This window comes from Nerophis lumbriciformis, linkage group LG01 (genome assembly GCF_033978685.3).
Source record: "Nerophis lumbriciformis linkage group LG01, RoL_Nlum_v2.1, whole genome shotgun sequence".
NCBI classification, from domain to species: Eukaryota; Metazoa; Chordata; class Actinopteri; order Syngnathiformes; family Syngnathidae; genus Nerophis; species Nerophis lumbriciformis.
Genome location: NC_084548.2, coordinates 16,111,829 through 16,132,144, shown reverse-complemented (window position 1 = coordinate 16,132,144; position 20,316 = coordinate 16,111,829). Strand labels below are relative to the sequence as shown.

At 40.0% G+C, this 20,316-nt stretch overlaps 1 protein-coding gene across 1 annotated transcript in view; it reads right to left on the bottom strand.

Moving 5' to 3' along the window:
• Window positions 1-1,825: 1,825 nt before the first annotated feature.
• rimkla (ribosomal modification protein rimK-like family member A) overlaps window positions 1,826-20,316 on the bottom strand; it is a 41,535-nt gene continuing 23,044 nt past the window's right edge. The window contains exons 4-5 of the mRNA XM_061976066.1: window positions 15,985-16,188; window positions 1,826-6,571 (exon numbers count right to left, since the gene is read on the bottom strand). Coding sequence (XP_061832050.1) covers window positions 6,069-6,571; window positions 15,985-16,188 — 707 coding nt within the window. The 3' untranslated portion in view covers window positions 1,826-6,068. The remainder of the gene's footprint in view (window positions 6,572-15,984; window positions 16,189-20,316) is intronic.

The following is a 20,316-nucleotide window of genomic DNA, read 5'->3' as shown; positions in this document are numbered from 1 at the left end:
TGTCCAAACTTTTGGCCTGTACTGCGAAGGGAATAAGCGGTAGCAAATGGATGGATATATATATATATATATATATATATCCCACGGGTCGGACTTTGAACACCCGTGCTTGTCAGTGATAACAATGCATGTCGGTTGTACAGCTGGCCAAGCACACTTTCTAGATGACTTGTATGATATTTGCATCAGAAGTGTTGTTATCCCACACCATGCGTACGCTGCATACCACACACACACACACGCCAGTCCCCGAATGAAATGCTTGCAAAAAAACTGGGGATAGAGGTGCTGTCTGCATACGCTTTTGTGCCTTGTCACTGGCTGATCTGAGACCATGTAAACAAACGGTGGAATGATACAAACACTTGTTAACAAAGGACGACGACAACAACTGGGGATACGTGTGCTGATACTGGGACGTACGGCACACCCGGAAAGTATTCAGCGCTGGACTTTCCCCACATTTTGTTAGATCATGGCCTTATTCAATTTTGGAATAAATAAATTTTTGTCCTCAAAATTCTACAGACAATACCCCATAATAACAATGTAAAAGTTATTTTTTTTCTTTTTACATATTGCAAATTTATTTAAAACAAAAACAAAAAATCACAGCCTCTGCTTAATATTTTGTTGATGCATTTTTGGCAGCAATTACAGCCTGAAGTCTTTAAAAAAAAAAAGTTAAAGTAACTTACTTTAATTGTCACACACACACTAGGTGTGGTGAAATGAACCTATGCATTTGACCCATCCCCTTGTTCATCCCCTGGGAGGTGAGGGGAGCAGTGAGCAGCAGCGGTGGCCGCGCTCAGGAATTATTTTGGTGATTTAACCCCCAATTCCAACCCTTGATGCTAAGTGCCAAGCAGAGAGGTAATGGGTCCCATTTTTATAGTCTTTGGTATGACTCGGCCGGGGTTTGAACTCCCGACCTACTGATCTCAGGGCGGACACTCTAACCATAAAGGCCACAGAGCAGGTTTTTGATTACAATTCCACAAGCTTGGCACACCTTTCGGGCAGTTTATTTTTAGTAAGAACATGCAAACTCCATACAGAAAGACCCCAGCCCAGGAATCGAACCCAGGACCTTCTCACTGTGAGGCACGAGCGCTAACCACTGCTTCGCCGTTCTGCCCTGTCACCTGGAAAATGCCTGTATTTCCGAGACATGTGAGCGGTATGTGAGGATTTTAAACTGAAAGTATTTGTACAACCATTCACTGGACAACTCACAACATGGCCTTCCGCAACATGTTCCTTTAAGTGCGCTATTTAAAATTAGACAGAATAATACCCAAAATGTTTGAGTATTTGCAAATATATTGCACCATTTTTCATTACTTTTGGGCAGTTTATTTTTTAGTAAAGTAGCAAAAAAAAAAAATTAAAATACGTTTTCACATTGTCATTACGGAGTGTTGTCCGTAGAATTTTGAGGACACAAATACATTTATTCCATTTAGGAATAAGGCCGTAACATAACAAAATGTGGAAAAAGTGAAGCGCTGTGAATACTTTTCGGATGCACCGTATGGAGATGTGATGGCAGATTATTTCACAGTTTGTTTGTCATACTTATCAATGGACGACATCACAGTAGTGTTTTGATCTGTGAAGCTACTGTGGCCGCAGCTTTTTTCTTCCCAGGGGGAAAATGCTGCATTTCCTGGTGTCTTGTGGTGTTTTTTTTTTCAGAAAACAAGCTTCCGAATATATATATATTTTTTTTACACTATTAGTGCACACAAACCTCTTTTTTGTCTTTAAAAAATATAAATTAGGAAGAAAACAATGAACAATAATAGAACAAGCAAAGGAGCAAGTGCATGTTATTTATGGTATTACACCACATATTGATACTGTAACCTTTTTTCCCATTGCTGCTTGTGTTATGTTTTGTCTGGCGTGTTGGCGCGTTAATGTTTTTTTGGGGATATCTCCAGTGGATATGTCTGCTATTTGAAGGTTAGAGGGCGAGGCTTAGATCCAGGCTGCTTCCCTGAGTTGTTGACAAAAACAAAACAAAAAAACCCAACAAATGTCAACACCAAGGTCCTCAAAGTGGAACACATCGGAATTACATGGATGGCAGCAGTAAATCCCTGAATCCTTCTAAAAAGGGAACATTCTCGTTAAAAATGACGGAAAAATATATTGTTATAATTCCCTCCCATGTTTTTTTTTTTATGAATAATGACAGACAAATCGCTTCTGTCCAAAAAAAAATATTAGCACCGAATTTCTCGATGTCAGTTCTGTACAATTTATGGCAGAAACCCGGCGTAACAGTTGCCACCAGAGCAAATTCAATACTGAAAATATTTACAAAACAGCTAGAAAAACGAGGAAAAAAAAAAAGAGAAAAGGGAAGGAAAACCAGGTGTAACATCCTGGCTGATATGTGTTGTATCTTTCAACGATTCTACGGCAGCGACGAGTCACTTTTTGAGGTATATTTTGCGAGTGTAGACACAGCATCTTGTGTCCTTAAACTATAATCTGAGTTACGGACAAAGAAAATATGTTTATCATAAAGTGCTAGACATTGAGTTGAAGTTTTAAAACATGGCAGACTGTTGCTGCTGGTACGGCTCAACAAGGACACAACTTGATAATAATAAGAAGAGAGGGTGGGGGGTGGCAGAATACTAATGGCACTCAACTCTGTCCTCACATTGTCAAAAAGACCTCATGCAATCATAAATGCTTGTCTCTCAGTGCAGTGTATTGATATTTAGTTGCTTATGGTGTCGGGCTTTTCATACGATTGGGTGAACAGCCTACCTAATGTACAATAGAACATCCGAAGTCCAGAGCCTCACATGTGGTGCAATCTCAAGTTGAACTTAAATTTTGTGGTAAAATAACTCAAATTATGTCTACAGTTAGAATATTGGATTTCACAAATCTTGTGAGTGACCCAACGGTCAAAAAGGTCTTGCTTTTTTATGTGCAGCCGACACATAAGCAACAATGTTGTTTGAGTAATAGAATTAATAAATACCGATCAAATACACATGCAGATACTAATGTAAATACTAGTCTTCTTTTTTTTCTTTCACAAGGAAAAATGTCAAGTACCAATTAGTGAATTGCAACAATGCGACTTGTATTGTCATGTTCCCTAATAACGGACAGACATAAACATAGTCATTTCAGCAATATCTATAGAGATGTATAAAGTGGTACCTCTGCTTATGGGTTTTTTGGGGATATGAGCTGTCTCTCGGTTAGTTGTTAGCAAACAATCAGGTCCAAACATCCCTACAGCTAGTTAGCACAGCGGATGTCAAAGTGAACCTTGTAAGATGTAACCAAACCCCCGGACTTCTCCAAGGGGAGGTGTTTAGGGCACGTCAGACCGGTAGAAGGCCACGGGGAAGACCCAGAACACGTCGGGGAGACAATATGCCTCGGGATCCCACAAGAGGAGCTTGACGAAGTAGCTGAGGACAGGGAAGTCTGGGCTTCTCTGCTTAGGCTACTCCTCCCGCGACCCAACCTCGTATAAGCAGAAGAAGATGGATGGATGGACAGTATGATAATGTTAAATCCGTAAATTTTTCAGTTGATATTTTTTTTTGCTTACAGTAAATTAACATAAAAAACTGATATATTGTTAACCTGTTTACAAAAAAAACTATAGAACTTAAGGTAAAATACTGGCAGCTATGGTTGCCAGGAAATCACTGTAAAACAAATTAGGGCCAAATTTAGTGTTGCCAATCAGCTTATTCCCAGGTGCATGTCTTCTGGAGGTGAGAGTACCCGGAGAGAACCCACACAGTCACGGGGGGAACATGCAAACACCACACAGAAAGACCCCAGCCCAGGAATCAAACCCAGGACCTTCTAACTGTGAGGCGCGAGCGCTACTGCCCTGTCACCAATAATAGTAACTGCAAAATGCCTGTGTTTCTAAGACAAGTGAGCGGTACGTGAGGATTTTAAATTGAAAGTATTTGTACAATCATTCACTGGACAACTCACAACATGGCCTTCCGCAACATGTTCCTTTAAGTGCGCTATTTAAAATTAGCCTTAAATGCTCCGTATCTGTAACCAGTTGGAACTCACTTAAACACACAGTGTGGTTCATTTCGGTGCACTTTTCAATGAAGGACATTAGGGCTGCGAATCTTTGGGTGTCCCCCGATTTGATTCAATATCAATTCTTGGGGTCACGATTCGATAATAAATCGATTTTTTCGATTCAACGCGATTCTCGATTCAAAAACGATATTTTTCCGATTCAAAACAATTCTCTATTCATTCAAAATCAATACATAGGATTTCAGCAGGATCTACCCCAGTCTGCTGACATGCAAGCAGAGTAGTAGATTTTTGTAAAAAGCTTTTATAATTGTAAAGGACAATGTTTTATCAACTGATTGCAATAATGTAAATTTGTTTTAACTATTAAATGAACCAAAAATATGACTTATTTTATCTTTGTGAAAATATTGGACACAGTGTGTTGTCAAGCTTATGAGATGCGATGCAAGTGTAAGCCACTGTGACACTATTATTCTTTTTTAAATGTTTTTATAAATGTCTAATGATAATGTCAATGAGGGATTTTTAATCACTTATATGTTGAAATTGTTACTAATATCGATACTGTTGTTGATAATATTAATTTTTGTTTTACTACCGGTACTTTTGGTTTGTTCTGTGTCGTGTTTGTGTCTCCTCTCATTTGCTCTGTTTATTGCTGTTCTGAGTGTTGCTGGGTCGGGTTTGGTTTTGGAATTGGATTGCATTGTTATGGTATTGCTTTGTATTAATTTGTTGGATTGATTAATAAAAAAAATTAAAAAAAAAATTATATATAAATAAAAATCGATTTTTGAAAAATGAGAATCGATACTGTACAACGTGAGAATCGCGATTTGAATTTGAATCGATTTTTACCACACCCCTAAAGGACATAGACATAACCCCTCAAAAATCTGAAACCACTTGCCACAAAAACACAAGAAAACATGTTGTGAGCCAAAAGTTACCGTATTTTTCGGAGTATAAGTCGCACCGGAGTATAAGTCGCACCTGCCGAAAATGCATAATAAAAAAGGAAAAAAACATATATAAGTCGCACTGGAGCCCGGCCAAACTATGAAAAAAACTGCGACTTATAGTCCAAAAAATATGGTACCTAGGCTAATGCTCTAACATAAACCCTTAAAACAATTAAGGTATGCTGTAAATTTTAAATGTACAATCTGCAAAATCTTTAATTAATAATACCCAAAATGTTTGAGTATTTGCATGCGTGTGACATTACAGTATTTGCAAATACATTGTACAATTTTTCCTTATTTTTACAGTAAAGTCATGTGTTTTCTACATATTATAACCAACGTCATTTAGGTTATCTACTGTTTCTTGGTTTATTGGCAACATTCCAAAAAACTGCAGTTCCTCTTTAAGTTATGGCAATCTTAAGTTGAGGTACCACCGTACAAGTGTTTTGGGTAACAAGCAATTAATAAACCCGTAAACCGAGGTACTACTGTATACTGAAACCTTGGTTCTTTCTATAAGGTGTCAGGCGTATTCGAAGGGTGAGTAGTTTTACTTCATTTTAGTTCTACATTTTTAAGTTTTTCACAGGGGGTTTAAAGTCAGCTAGCGTGACAGAGCGACTTCGGATGTTCCACTGTAACCGGATAATAAGCGCTGCCAGACTAACCCTTTAACAAGCTAGTGTCTTCAATCCACCAAAAGTCTAAGAGGGAACATCTTTGATGGAAACACACCATCTATTTCCTATAGCGTTTCACCTTCTCTTTAAAAATCCCTCCGGTTAGGATCAAATACAAACTCGCCCCAAATGGTTAGGAGTATAAAGAACTTCAATTGTTTAAGTACTGAGGAGGTTTAGGAAGGAGAATCAGGGGAGCAGCCTCAGATCTTTTGGAGGGAGTTAGTTTAAGGAAGAAATGTTTTATGTTTGTTTTTGCATTCATCGCTATGTGTTTGTAAGAAGGAATGTATGTATGTATGTATGTGTATAGCTATGCATACAGAAATGTGTGTTTGCTGGTGCATGATGGTGCCTCTCACTCAGTCAATAGCTTGATCTCGTTGGCGAGAAGTGTGTTGAAGTTGTAGGCCGGGTCGGGGAGTCCCGGGGCCGAGGGCTGACAGGGGGATGACTGCAAGGGCTCGGCCAGCTCGGGGTCGCTCTCGCTGGAAGTGGAGCCCACGCTCATGTTGCACACGGCCTCGGGCAGGGAGCCGCCGCCGGGAGGCACAGGACACACCTCGGGCTCGCTGCTGGTCTCGCTGGTGCTCGACACCACCGACAACAGAGACATCTTGCGGGTGAGGCGGTTGGGGAGCATAGACAGAGCGTAGTCGGCCACGATGCCAGCCACGTCCATGCCGCAGGCCTGGTCGAAGGCGATGAAGCCCACGTTGGCATTGGCCTCACAGACTACAAAGGAGCCGTCGTTGAGCTGGAGGAGGTCGATGCCACACACGTCCATGCCAAGGATGTTTGACACCTCTGTGGCCAGTTGCTTGCCTTGCTCGCTGAGTGGGCACATCATCCCCACGCCACCTTGGATCACAGCAAATACACAGAGTCAATATAACTGCTGTCAAAACATGCACCACTATGATAGCACTATTGTTGTTCTGACAAGCACCACTTTATGACCCTGTAAGTCCTGGGACATGAGCACCCTTTGAGAGAAATTATCAAATCCCAAAATAAAATATCATTTTGAAGTCAAGACTACATTTCCTGCAATTGGGTGCATTTCTACATTATATTTTACTTTTCGATTTCTTCTCATCTACCAACTTCTTTCCGTTGTCTTTTTGACACTTACACAGTAGATCATTTACGAACATTATTGTCTGAATGCTCCAAAGCATTCACACTAGGGGTGCAACGATACACAAAGATTTCGGTTCGGTACATACCTCGGTTTAGAGGTCATGGTTCGGTTCATTTTTGGTACAGTAAGAAAACAACAAATATAATTTTTTTGGTAATTTACTTACCAAATTTGTAAACAATGGCTTTATCCTTTTAACATTGGGAACACTATAATAATTCTGCCCTCGTTAATCCACATTAAACTGCCTCAAATTGTTGCTCAGATTAAATAAAATGACAAAACTTTTCTTCTACATATAAAAAAAGCAACATTAAACAGTTTCAAGTCAACTCATCATGCTTAATTTATTACAGCATTTGGGAAGCCTGTAGTTGATTTTTATTATGTAAATGTTATATTTTTATCAACATGTGATAGCAGGGACCCTGCCATTCAAAACTAGGCTGCTCCATTACTAATGATTAATGTAACTATAGCTGAAAAAATAGTACAATAGCAATAGGAGAGACTATTCATCCCTGAACACCTTGGAGTTCATGTAGGCTTAATGATGCAGTTACCGTATTTTTTGGAGTATAAGTCGCACCGGAGTATAAGTCGCACCTGCCAAAAATGCATAATAAAGAAAGGAAAAAACATATAAGTCGCACTGGAGCCCGGCCAAACTATGAAAAAAACTGCGACTTATAGTTCGAAAAATACGGTACATTATTATATCAACTATCAGAGACAGAAACTCTTCATTTAACATAATGTCCTTTTTTGCTGCTTCAACACAGCTCAATCAACACAGAAAAAGGTAAAGTGAAATAACCGACAGACAGGGCTTTGCTGTCCATAACACACACACACACACACACACACACACACACACACACACACACACACACACACCGCAAAATGAGCTAACGTTCTGCTAAAAGCGAATTAGCCTCAAGCCAGGACTGCGAGCGAGCTGAGCTGCAGTTTATATTTCTAGAACGTCAACGGGCTTATAGTGATGTTACTAGTAGTTGACTGGGAGGTGTTTATTATCATTTGGGGAGAGTCCGCTGCCTGATGCTTACCTGCTAAACGCTAAGCACTGACTACATGCGCTCTGAATACGCACTGCTGATTGGCTGTTACAGCTCTGTATGTAACCAATCAGATGGTTGTGTGGGTGGGACAATGCTGGAAGCGGAGCAGCTTGTAAAGACTTTAGCTTAGCTTAATATGTTCGTGTGGAAACTCGTTCGGTACACCTCCGAACCGAACCGAACCGAACCCCCCGTACCGAAACGGTTCAATACAAATACACGTACCGTTACACCCCTAATTCACACATATGCTATTCTACACCATAACTCATCTATTTATTATTATTCAACAACTTCTTCTTCTTCTTCTTCTCCAGATTTTGACACGCTCTACCTTCCACATTTTTCATCCGAATCAAACCGTTCCAACTTTAAACGGTTCAGCCTATTCGGGAATTGCGGGCTTTCCCTTGACAAATTCCCCAAATGCCCAGATTTCCCAGAACTCCAGGGAAATTGTTCCCATTCAAAATGAATTGGCCCCTTTTCAAACTTCCACCATTTCTACATTTTTCAACCGATTCAAATTATTCCACCTTCAACACATTCCACCATTTTGGGAATTTAAACTACCTTTTTCCCCAAGTTAAAAAAAATTCCAGGATTTTCCAGAATTCCTGGTTTTCCAAAAACCCTATTTCCACCTTTTTTTCTGGCGATAACTCCTTCCACATTTTTCAACGCATTTCAACTGTTCCACCGTCAAAACATTCCTCATAATTAGGACAAAAAACGAAACTGTTTTTTGAACGGTAAAAATTCCCGGTTTTCCCAAAATTTCAAGAATTCCGTAATACCATTTCTCAATTCAAAATGTTACTACTTCAACATTTCTCGATCGATTTGAAAAATTTCAACGCCAACCATCTCAACTCATTCAGACCATTGAAGTTTGTTTACCATTTTCCAAAAAATTCCCGCTTTTCCCGAAATTCCCAAATTTTTGTGAAATTCCCATTGAAATCAATGGTACATTCTTCAAAGTTCCACAACTCTCACATTTTTCATTTGATTCAAATGTTCCAACTTCAAAATATTCAGCCTGTTTGGGAATTGTGGGCTCTACTTCAACAATTCTAAAAAAAATTCCAGGATTTCAGTTAAACTTTAGCATTGGAGCATTCACACGCAATTCCTTCAGGTATCTAGCCATCATTGAAAATGTAATGTAAAATTCTATGACATGCATCCAAAGAACTCATCCTGTAGCCACAGGTATACTTCCGGTGTTGTGACTTCTGTTTACAATCCGTCATGTCAAAAATATACCTTCTACTAATAAATACTCTAGAACTACAACTGGTTCGGAACTAACAGTGTTTGGATTGTAATTATCCAAATATTATTAGCAGCAAAGTGGACAGCCGTCAACGTTGTGGCTCGGAGAGCAAACGGAGGCGGCAACAAGTAAGATAGCACTAGATGGTTCGCCAACAAGCTGGTTTCGGTGCTCCTGATCGTCTCCCCGTACTGCAACTCAGTGCAGCGTTTAGGGAAAAGGAACAGCGAGTACCTGCGGCTGAGGCGCGAGTGTTTAACAAATTTTGTTGAGATCATATTTTTTTCATAAAAAAATGTGGAAGTGATATTTTGATGCGATAATGAATGTTTAAAAATGCGGACATTTCACATGCCTGTAAGTCAGATATAAGCCACAGATCAATGTTCTCTACAAACACCTGCAGCAAATTTCGGTGATAAGCTGAATCACAACATAATTACCTTTGCCAGCAGGTCATGTGATCGCTGGAGTTTGCCTGTTTGTTAGTTTGCAACATATCTCAAAAAGTTATTGGCTGATTTTCATCAAACTCTCAGAAAACCCCAGTAATGAAAAGGAATAATTGATTAGATTTTGCTAGCGGGCCAGCAGAGACAAACATAGTGGAGACTGACAAGAGGGTTCACTCTGTTTCTTTCAGTCCGCTATAGATAGTTTACAAATTTTAATAAACTTTCAGGAAATTTCCGAAATGGGATAAGGAACAAGTCATTACATTTTGATAGAAACCCGGATCATTTCTGTTACGTTACCTTACGTTGACATTATGGGCCTCAAATTCTGTAGGTGCGTTTATGCTTGTGGTCCCGCCTCCACCCACCCACATGAAGACTGTAGATGACTGACAAAAGGCTTGCTCAAAAAGTTATGGGCAGTTATTATTGGGATGTAGGGTCTTGCAGAGTTCTGTGTTCTCTTAATGCTTTTGTAGTTTGGTACATGCCTTGAGGAGCACATGTCTTTATATTATGAGCACGATAAGTTGAAAACAAATCTCCACCATTAGGCAAATCATCTTTGGAGGATTCGAGTGAGATTTAGCAACTCATTGACCATAAAGGCCCAAACATGCTCGGGCGGAACATACGTGGAACAGAGAGCCCAGAGGTCTGCATGTACTCAAAGCCTGTATGCACAAAGATCACATTTTACATTGACTCTTCTCTACGCACTTGTGTCAAACATTAAAACCCTGCTCGGCATGTATTTTTCCACATCAACTCGCATTAAGTGTGACACCAATCTGCATATTGCAACCACAGCATATCAAAATCAGGCCAATGTATGAAATGTTTTCCACGACTCACCTCTGAGAAAATGTATGTGCCGAGTTGATAATTGGCTACAATATTTTGCCGGTAGCGAGTACAACTTCACAACAATACTTCCCTTCCTTGTCTCCTGTTGCATTCAATGGCTGTACATACCATTTTTTTTTTATTGTATTTACTGCTTTGCAAAGTCAGCACAGAGCAACTCTACTTACTCGTCGTCAGTGTAGGGATTGTGGGAAGCGTCATGTTTTTATGGAAACTTTGATGTCTGCAGACATTTCACTCTGACCCAAACATGGGGTGTCCAATTTTTTTCACACGACTGTAGCCCACACTTAGAGGCTGAGTGTAACAGTGGCCATCCACTAAGAGCAGCCCTGGGCTCAAACCAGCAACCACAAATTCCCACTAAATGAAAGTTAAGTGCAGCAATACTTGGTAATGAGCTAAAAGCCCTAATCCGTCAGCTCGTTGTGCTGCCTCTATCTGACATCCGTTACACTCACCCACCTAAAACCTTACGCACAACTGGGTTAGGACACCAGTGTAACAGTTTTTGAGTCTGGCTCCTGAGTTCAGTTTGGGGCTCAGTTAAGCAGTTTATAAATGCAGCAGTGCTAGAAAATGAGCTAAAAGCACTGCACTTGCACAGCATCACTTTCTGGCATCTGTTACATTCTTAAACAGTTCTTGAGTTATATTTCACATTAAGTAGCTTGTGTTTAAATTATATGGCAGACAAGAACAGTAAATGTTACCTAAAGGGGAACTGCAGTTTTTGGGGAAGTTTGCCTATCATTCACAATCCTTATGGAAGGCAAGAAGACACAAGTTTTGTTGCATTATAATTTGTTCTAGGTGGCTGGCAATGCAGCTAATGGGATCAATCCATTCTGCCTTTAAATCCATCCATCCATCCATTTTTTACCGCTTGTCCCTTTTGGGGTTGCGGGGGGTGCTGGAGCCTATCTCAGCTGTATTCGGGCGGAAATCACTTGCAACAAATGCATCCCAAAACCGCCAACAATACCTAATTTATGTTCCGTAAGTTGTATACTAACCAAGCTGTAGCGACATTGTTATTATAAGAGCGAACACTGAGGAACTGTTTATTTAGCGTAGTAACACACTGCCTTGGACGGCATGCTAAGGCATTAGCCGTAAGCTAGCGACAGCAAGAGGTAAGCTAGCTTCTCGCGTCAGCAGCTGAATGGCCTTTGAGTTTGTAATGCACAACACAATGCGACAGTACAAAGCTAGCTCGACAGCGTATGTACTGTAGTTGTAAAATTATCAATATTATAGTGACTTACTCGATGAACAGTTATCTGCTTGGTCCAGCTGGCCGGGGACGTTTCCAGTTGGTTTTGGGTAAATGTAATAGTGTGATGTTGTTGCGCTATATTATGAACTAGACAGGGTGTTATATTTATTTTGAAGTAACGCTTTTATTTTGAAGAACCGGATGTCCGGTGCGGGAAGTGTCTTTGCTGTTTTTTCGATTGCTTTACTTCCTCTTCCTTCGGACTTTTGAATGACAAGGTAATAGTTCTTCACTGCTCCGCGTTTCTTCATATTGTAAATATTCTTCCTAAACGTTTCTAGATACTTGAATAGTTAACCCAATATTGTTGTGGGTACAAGTGATGTGTTGTTTTGAGTAATTTTTATGCACAATTTCGTTTATTTAGACGTAGAGCGTCGACTGTGTGAATTGTTTGGTAGTATTTACGCATGGTATTTACATCACACAGGAGCAGATATCACTCCGCCAGAAAGTTGAGACCTGTGTGTGTGTGTTTCGTGTTTCCAACACAGGTATGTGGATTTGTGCATTATTATTATTTTGTGAGAAAACATTTTTGTTAATGTAATTTAATTTATTATTATTTTTATATGAATGAATGTTACTTCCTCTTCCTTCGGACTTTTGAATGAGAAGGAGCAGATATCACTCCGCCAGAAAGTTGAGACCTGTGTGTGTGTGTTTCGTGTTTCCAACACAGGTTGCCAATAAATACTGAACCGACGGCATGGTGAAGTGTCTTTTTTTTTTTTTAAATTACACAACGCAGAATAAGACTCACTACATAAGCACTACATTTATGTTGGCAAAGCTTGGCTCCATACTACAGATTTGCACCGTAAAGTCATGCCGACCTCACTCTCTTTGCTTCCTTCTGCTCCAACATTTCAGGCTCACTTTGTGCTGGCTTCAATAACCTTCTATAGTTTCAAAAAGATAAGGTTGTGAATTCTCATTTGTCCAAATATAGTTGTCTTTGTCATCTATTACCAAATCGCCATGATTACAACACACTTTATTTCCAGAAGTAGGAACACACATTTGTTGCCGGAAGTCCCAAGTGCGCTGCTATGCAAACGAAAATAAATGCGCTGAGGAAATACGTTTGCTTAAAACATGCACCAATTAAGTTTGTATTGCTTCAAATTACCAAAATACGGTAATTATTGTACATATTACATATGTGTCTGTTACCACATTATATATATATACTTGGAGTGTGTATATAAAACGTTGGAGGGTTTTGAAGTTGTTTTCGAGGGCTTTGAAGGCTACAACAGTGACTCCAATCAGCTGCATCTTGCAAGCATTTTTTATCACCTTTAAAATCTTAAAAAGAAGAAACACATATGTGTTCTTCTCTCTCATGTAGGGATGTCCGATAATGTTGCCCAACTATTTAATTACGGATACCGATATCAACCGATACATACAGTCGTGGAATTAACACATTATTATGCCTAATTTGGACAACCAGGTATGGTGAAGATAAGGTCCTTTTTAAAAAAAAAATAGAATAAGATAAATAAATTAAAAACATTTTCTTGAATAAAAAAGAAAGTAAAACAATATAAAAACAGTTACATAGAAACTAGTAATTAATGAAAATGCGTAAAATTAACTGTTAAGGGTTAGTACTATTAGTGGACCAGCAGCACACACAATCATGTGTGCTTACGGACTGTATCCCTGCAGACTGTATTGATATATATTAAGGAACCAGAATATTAATAACAGAAAGAAACAACCCTTTTGTGTAAATGAGTGTGAATGGGAAAGGGAGGTTTTTTGTGTTGGTGCACTAATTGTAAGTGTATCTTGTGTTTTTTATGTTGATTTAATAAAAAACCCCCCCAAAAAACCGATACCAATAATAAAAAAACGATACCGATAATTTCCGATATTACATTTTAAAGCATTTATCGGCCGATAATATCGGCAGGCCGATATTATCAGACATCTCTATTCTCATGATGGTTGAGAACGATAGGCAAAATTCTCAAAAAAGTGCAGTTCCCCTTTAAAACATTGCCTAAAAAAAAATAATGAAAAAAATATCCAATTAGGCGATATTAATGGTATTGTGCTTTAGCTGGGTTAGGGTGAGCAATTCAAGCGCTCATTTTTTTCCTGCTTATGCAATAAACGGCCTGTCGTAAATTTCCCTTGAGCTTATTGTCAACAAACATGGTGTCGATCGTGTGGGACTTATTTACTGTTTCAGAGGAAGACATTTTGCGTGCTATTTACACCTAATGTTCTGCCAACATTCCGCGTGGGGGAGAACAAAATAAAAAGAGAGCTTCAAATCTTATCAGCAAAATGAAATGCCAGTGTTGCTACAATGGTGTTTCAAATACCTAGGAAGACGCCTGCTGCTACTAAGAAGCTGTGCAAAAGCCAGCTGCACAGAAAGGTGCGCACAAACCAGCTAAATTAAAAAATAATACTTATAAATAAGTTATCTGTCTTGGTATCAACTGGAAAAAAAGTGCATCTCTATAAAAATTAATTTGATCTCATACCAAATCCCCCTGGAGTCAGCATAGTGTGTTACATAAATACTAATAATCTGATGACGAATGCCCCAAATATGTCACGGTGTATTACAGTACCAACTGGACTTGAATCTCTTCACGCTCTGGCAGGAGAAACCAGTCTACTCAGCTAAGAGAGAGTTACTCAAAGTCTCGATGGTCAGCCTTGTTGATCTGGACTTGTTTTCAAATAAACATATCATTAAAGGGGAACATTATCACCAGACCTATGTAAGCGTCAATATACACCTTGATGTTGCAGAAAAAAGACCATATATTTTTTTAACCAATTTTCGAACTCTAAATGGGTGAATTTTGGCGAATTAAACGCCTTTCTATTATTCGCTCTCGGAGCGATGACGTCACAACATGACGTCACATCGGGAAGCAATCCGCCATTTTCTCAAACACATTACAAGCACCGAGTCAAATCAGCTCTGTTATTTTCCGTTTTTTCGACAGTTTTCCGTACCTTGGAGACATCATGCCTCGTTGGTGTGTTGTCGGAGGGTGTAACAACACGAACAGAGACGGATTCAAGTTGCACCAGTGGCCCAAAGATGCGAAAGTGGCACGAAATTGGACGTTTGTTCCACACACTTTACCGACGAAAGCTATGCTACGACAGAGATGGCAAGAATGTGTGGATATCCTGCGACACTCAAAGCAGATGCATTTCCAACTGGACTGGACAGATCAGCTTTCAGGAAAAGAGAGCGGATGAGGGTATGTCTACAGAATATATTAATTGATGAAAACTGGGCTGTCTGCACTCTCAAAGTGCATGTTGTTGCCAAATGTATTTCATATGCTGTAAACCTCGTTCATAGTTGTTAGTTTCCTTTAATACCAAACAAACATACCAATCTTTGGTTAGAAGGCGATCGCCAAATTCGTCCTCGCTTTCTCCCGTGTCGCTGGCTGTCGTGTCGTTTTCGTCTGCATACGGTTCAAACCGATATGGCTCAATAGCTTCAGTTTCTTCTTCAATTTCGTTTTCGCTACCTGCCTCCACACTATAACCATCCGTTTTAATACATGCGTAATCTGTTGAATCGCTTAAGCCGCTGAAATCCGAGTCTGAATCCGAGCTAATGTCGCTTTACCTTGCTGTTCTATCCGCCATGTTTGTTTGTATCGGCATCACTGTGTGACGTCACAGGAAAATGGACGGGTGTATATAACGATGGTTAAAATCAGGCACTTTGAAGCTTTTTTTTAGGGATATTGCGTGATGGGTAAAATTTTGAAAAAAACTTCGAAAAATAAAATAAGCCACTGGGAACTGATTTTTAATGGTTTTAACCCTTCTGAAATTGTGATAATGTTCCCCTTTAAACAAAGGCCTCATCATGATTATTACCAGAATTGGAAGGACGGTATGCCTGTTCATGGGACTGATTCAAGTAGTGTGGGTAACAATTAGATTATGACGTAGTCACTGAACAGAAAACATTAATAATAGACCTTGATAATAACATAGTTCTCCAAGTAGTTTTAAGCAGATATTAAGTTATGAGTTAGGATATGTATAAATATGCACAATCCAGCAAGGCGCTATATTACCAATGCTTGTTGGAAAGTGACCAGGTGGCCAAATAGCAGGATTTTGATAGTTGGAGGATTGGAACCTTTGAGAGATTGCCTACCCAGGGAGCAGTTGCTCTGCATGCGCCCATCAGTGGAACAGCGTAGCATGGAGCCGATGACCCGGCCACCCACTAGGACCACCCGCACGTCGCGGCCGTGTGACTCCTTGACATACTCCTGAAACAAGTAGGGGGTGTCATGGCGGATCAAGTGGCACAGGTCTGTCAGGTGGTGTTTGTCTCGTGCCAAGAACACCGCTTTGCCTGGAGGGAAAGAAAAGACAAGGTGACATGACATACTTTAGCAGACTTCTTGGTAATTAAGACTTTTGAGGAACCTTAATTTAGGTGTGATATCTTCTTCAAAGTTTTGCTGACAAGGAACTAAATCTGTCGACCTGTCAGTTCCCCTTCCTTGTACTCGAGTTTGAATGAGTTTCTGAGAGGGTAAACAACTGCTTCTCACAGAGGCAAGAAAGGTCTGCTTTAATTAGCACCACTTAGTTCTGTCTTGTTCTTGTCAAGCCCTATGACCCTCTGTCCTCAAGCAGGGACGAATGAAGTGAAAGGTGTGTGTACACTTGGGGCCCAATTTTCCAAGATCCAAATACCACGTGCTAGACAGCCTGTGTAAAATATGAAATAGCATGTTGGGCATGTTGCGTGTGATCTACTAAGACTGCGTGCGCAATTGTAAAGTGGTGCAGACCGCCTTATTTAAATGAGAATTTTGCGTGCCTACGGGGCTTTTACCGTGGAAACACTCTCATTTACTGCTCATTAATATTATTATGCCTCTACCTGTGTGCGATGTGTTAAGCCAGCAGCACACATCTACAAACTGTAACACTTTTTCTGAAAACAACAGAAAGATATTCACACTGACACTTAATTCTGTGCACAAAGCTGTTGATGGCATCATATAAAATATATATTATGGTAATATATTTCCTAAATAAAACAACCCCAGCAGACACCAAAACGCATCAATTTAATTCTATTTAATCAGCCCCTAAGCAATACAATTTTAAAAGGAAATTGCTGAATAGATGGTATGTCTAATATTTTTTATTTCTGATCTTCCAAAACGTTGACAAACACACGTGGTACAGATGATTCCTGTCTGTCCATCCTCTGTATGTGCAGCACGAGCACTGAGCCCACAGCCATGTGTGGAACTGTCAGTTTGTGTGTCCTTCTGACAAGTGGTTGATAAAACACAAAATATTGCTCACAAAACAGTGATGAGTGTTGATAAATCACATTGCGCATGCTAAACCATTTCAATTGCATCTTCTCCTTCCAGTATTGTGGGTGCTTTGATGTTCAGCGTATATTTAGCATATATATGAAGACAGAGACGCAAAATTGATTGCACGCCTTATTCTGCTCACTTAACAGACACAATCCACTTTGCACACGTTTAATAGATCAGCTTTGTGTGCTATCAAGTTTGCATGTGTGTTAATAAAGTTAAAGTTAAAAAGTTAAAGTACCAATGATTGTCACACACACACTAGGTGTGGTGAAATTTGTCCTCTGCATTTGACCCATCCCCTTGTTCACCCTCTGGGAGGTGAGGGGAGCAGTAAACAGCAGCGGTGCCGCGCCCGGGAATCAGTTTTGGTGATTTAACCCCCAATTCCAACCCTTGATGCTGAGTGCCATACAGGGAGGTAATGGGTCCCATTTTTATAGTCTTTGGTATGACTCGGCCGGGGTTTGAACTCACAACCTACCATACTCGCAAACCTTAAGTAAATCAGGCCCTTGGTGTCGAAGTAACAATCCAAAATGAGATAACTAGGAAGTACTTGGATAACACAACTTTCATTTAAAAGCATGATATCACACTTCAAGGTGACAAACGGAAAACAAGAAATATCACCTGCTGTTGCTTAGACTGAATGACAAAACTCAATAATGTGAGTTTTCTCTGTGCTGGTTTAAACGAATTTGGTATTTTATCCAGTGGAACCTCGATTTTACGACTTAATTAGTTCTTTAACGGGGTTTGTGAATAGAAAAATGTGTACCGGTATATTGAAGCAAATTTCTCCATAAGAAACAATGTAAACATGAATAATGGGCTCCAGCCTTGACAAAAGTCCATATTTTAGAAAGGTTTTGTACACTTTGGAACACAATATAATGTGCTATATACAGTACGGTATATTGAACAAACATAACATAAGGGAGATGGATCAACTTTTTATTTACTAAAAAAGTCAAAACTACAACACCTGGCTCAACTGTCCTTCTTGTATGCAACTGCCATACACCCAGACACATTGTTACTAGCTTTGTGGTGCACTCACAGTTTGAAACCCAAAAAGTCCTTTCACAGCCAGGTCGCTACAATTTTTATTTATTTATGTTTTATTCTACGGGCTTTTCCCACCACCACCACCATGTGGGGTCACCGGTGCCAACTGCTGTGATTTGCTTCTTTATATATGATTGGCAGAGTTTTAATGGCCGGATGCCCTTCCTGCCGCCAACCCTTTTTAGTCGCCTCTTACGACACGCAGGAGATACGGAGCAAGGTGGATGAAGTGTCTTACCCAAGGACACAACGGCAGTGACTCGGACTGCAGAAGCTGAATTCGTACCAGGAACCCTCAAGTTTCTGGACGGCCGCTGCGCCATTTGAGCCACCCAGGTCGCTACAACAATTAGCAATAAGAAATAAAATCCACTTTGCCTTGTCAGTAAACCTTCTTGCAGGAAGAGAGGGTGAGGGGGAGCTACCGTCAACAATGCTGAGGATACTTCCTGAATATTACAAACCACACATGGCTTGTAAATTGCTTTCTTTAAACTCATATTGAGCTAGCACACACTTAGCACAGTAGCTAACAGCAGCACTGCTTTAATGAGCAACGGTGATCGATCAGCTCGCCCACAAAAAAGCTGCGCTGCAGACACACAATGAGTGACTGAAACGTTTGTACACGGAGATAAAGATCGTACAACAAAGCATATCATTATCCAGTCTTTGGTTCATAAATTGAAAAGTTTGTACAATGAGGGCTTTGTAAATCGAGGTTCCACTGTATTGAGGTATTTCTACTTGACATTTCACATATTTTACAAAGTACCATTGTGCTGCCGACCTTTTAAGAGGTCTTGAACACAATCAAACAAACTACAAAGTTTGTGTAACCCAAATCAAAGCTGACAAGTGTGTGAGAGCCTTAAAGGGGAACATTATCACCAGACCTATGTAAGCGTCAATATATACCTTGATGTAGCAGAAAAAAGACCATATATTGTTTTAACCGATTTCCGAACTCTAAATGGGTGAATTTTAGCGAATTAAACGCCTTTCTATTATTCACTCTCGGAGCGATGACGTCACAACGTGACGTCACATCGGGAAGCAATCCGCCATTTTCTCACTTTCGTCGGTGTGTTGTCGGAGGGTGTAACAACACGAACAGGGACGGATTCAAGTTGCACCAGTGGCCCAAAGATGCGAAAGTGGCAAGAAATTGGACGAAATTTGTTCAAAATACGAGGCTGTGGGGAAGGCCGACGAAATGGTCAGTCGTTTGTTCCGCACACTTTACCGACGAAAGCTATGCTACGACAGAGATGGCAAGAATGTGTGGATATCCTGCGACACTCAAAGCAGATGCTGACATCAACTCCAAAACTGGACAGATCAGCTTTCAGGAAAAGAGAGAGGATGAGGGTATGTCTACAGAATATATTAATTGATGAAAACGTTATTCATTACTCGCGGTTTTACGTAAATTATTATACATAAACTGTGTTTACCAATAATTTAGCTTAAAAACATTAATTTTTTTCAATCATTCGAGTACATTCGGGTAGTCTTGTGTAACAAACACATACCAATCGTTGGTTAGAAGGCGATCGCCGAATTCGTCCTCGCTTTCTCCCGTGTCGCTGGCTGTCGTGTCGTTTTCGTCGGTTTCGCTTGCATACGGTTCAAACCGATATGGCTCAATAGCTTCAGTTTCTTCTTCAATTTCGTTTTCGCTACCTGCCTCCACACTACAACCATCCGTTTCAATACATGCGTAATCTGTTGAACCGCTTAAGCCGCTGATATCCGAGTCTGAATCCGAGCTAATGTCGCTATACCTTGCTGTTCTATCCGCCATGTTTGTTTGTATTGGCATCACTGTGTGACGTCACAGGAAAATGGACGGGTGTATATAACGATGGTTAAAATCAGGCACTTTGAAGCTTTTTTTAGGGATATTGCGTAATGGGTAAAATTTTGAAAAAAAACTTCGAAAAATAAAATAAGCCACTGGGAACTGATTTTTAATGGTTTTAACCCTTCTGAAATTGTGATAATGTTCCCCTTTAAACATTTGAAGTAATTTCAAATTGAACTTTGTACTTATTGCTCAGCCT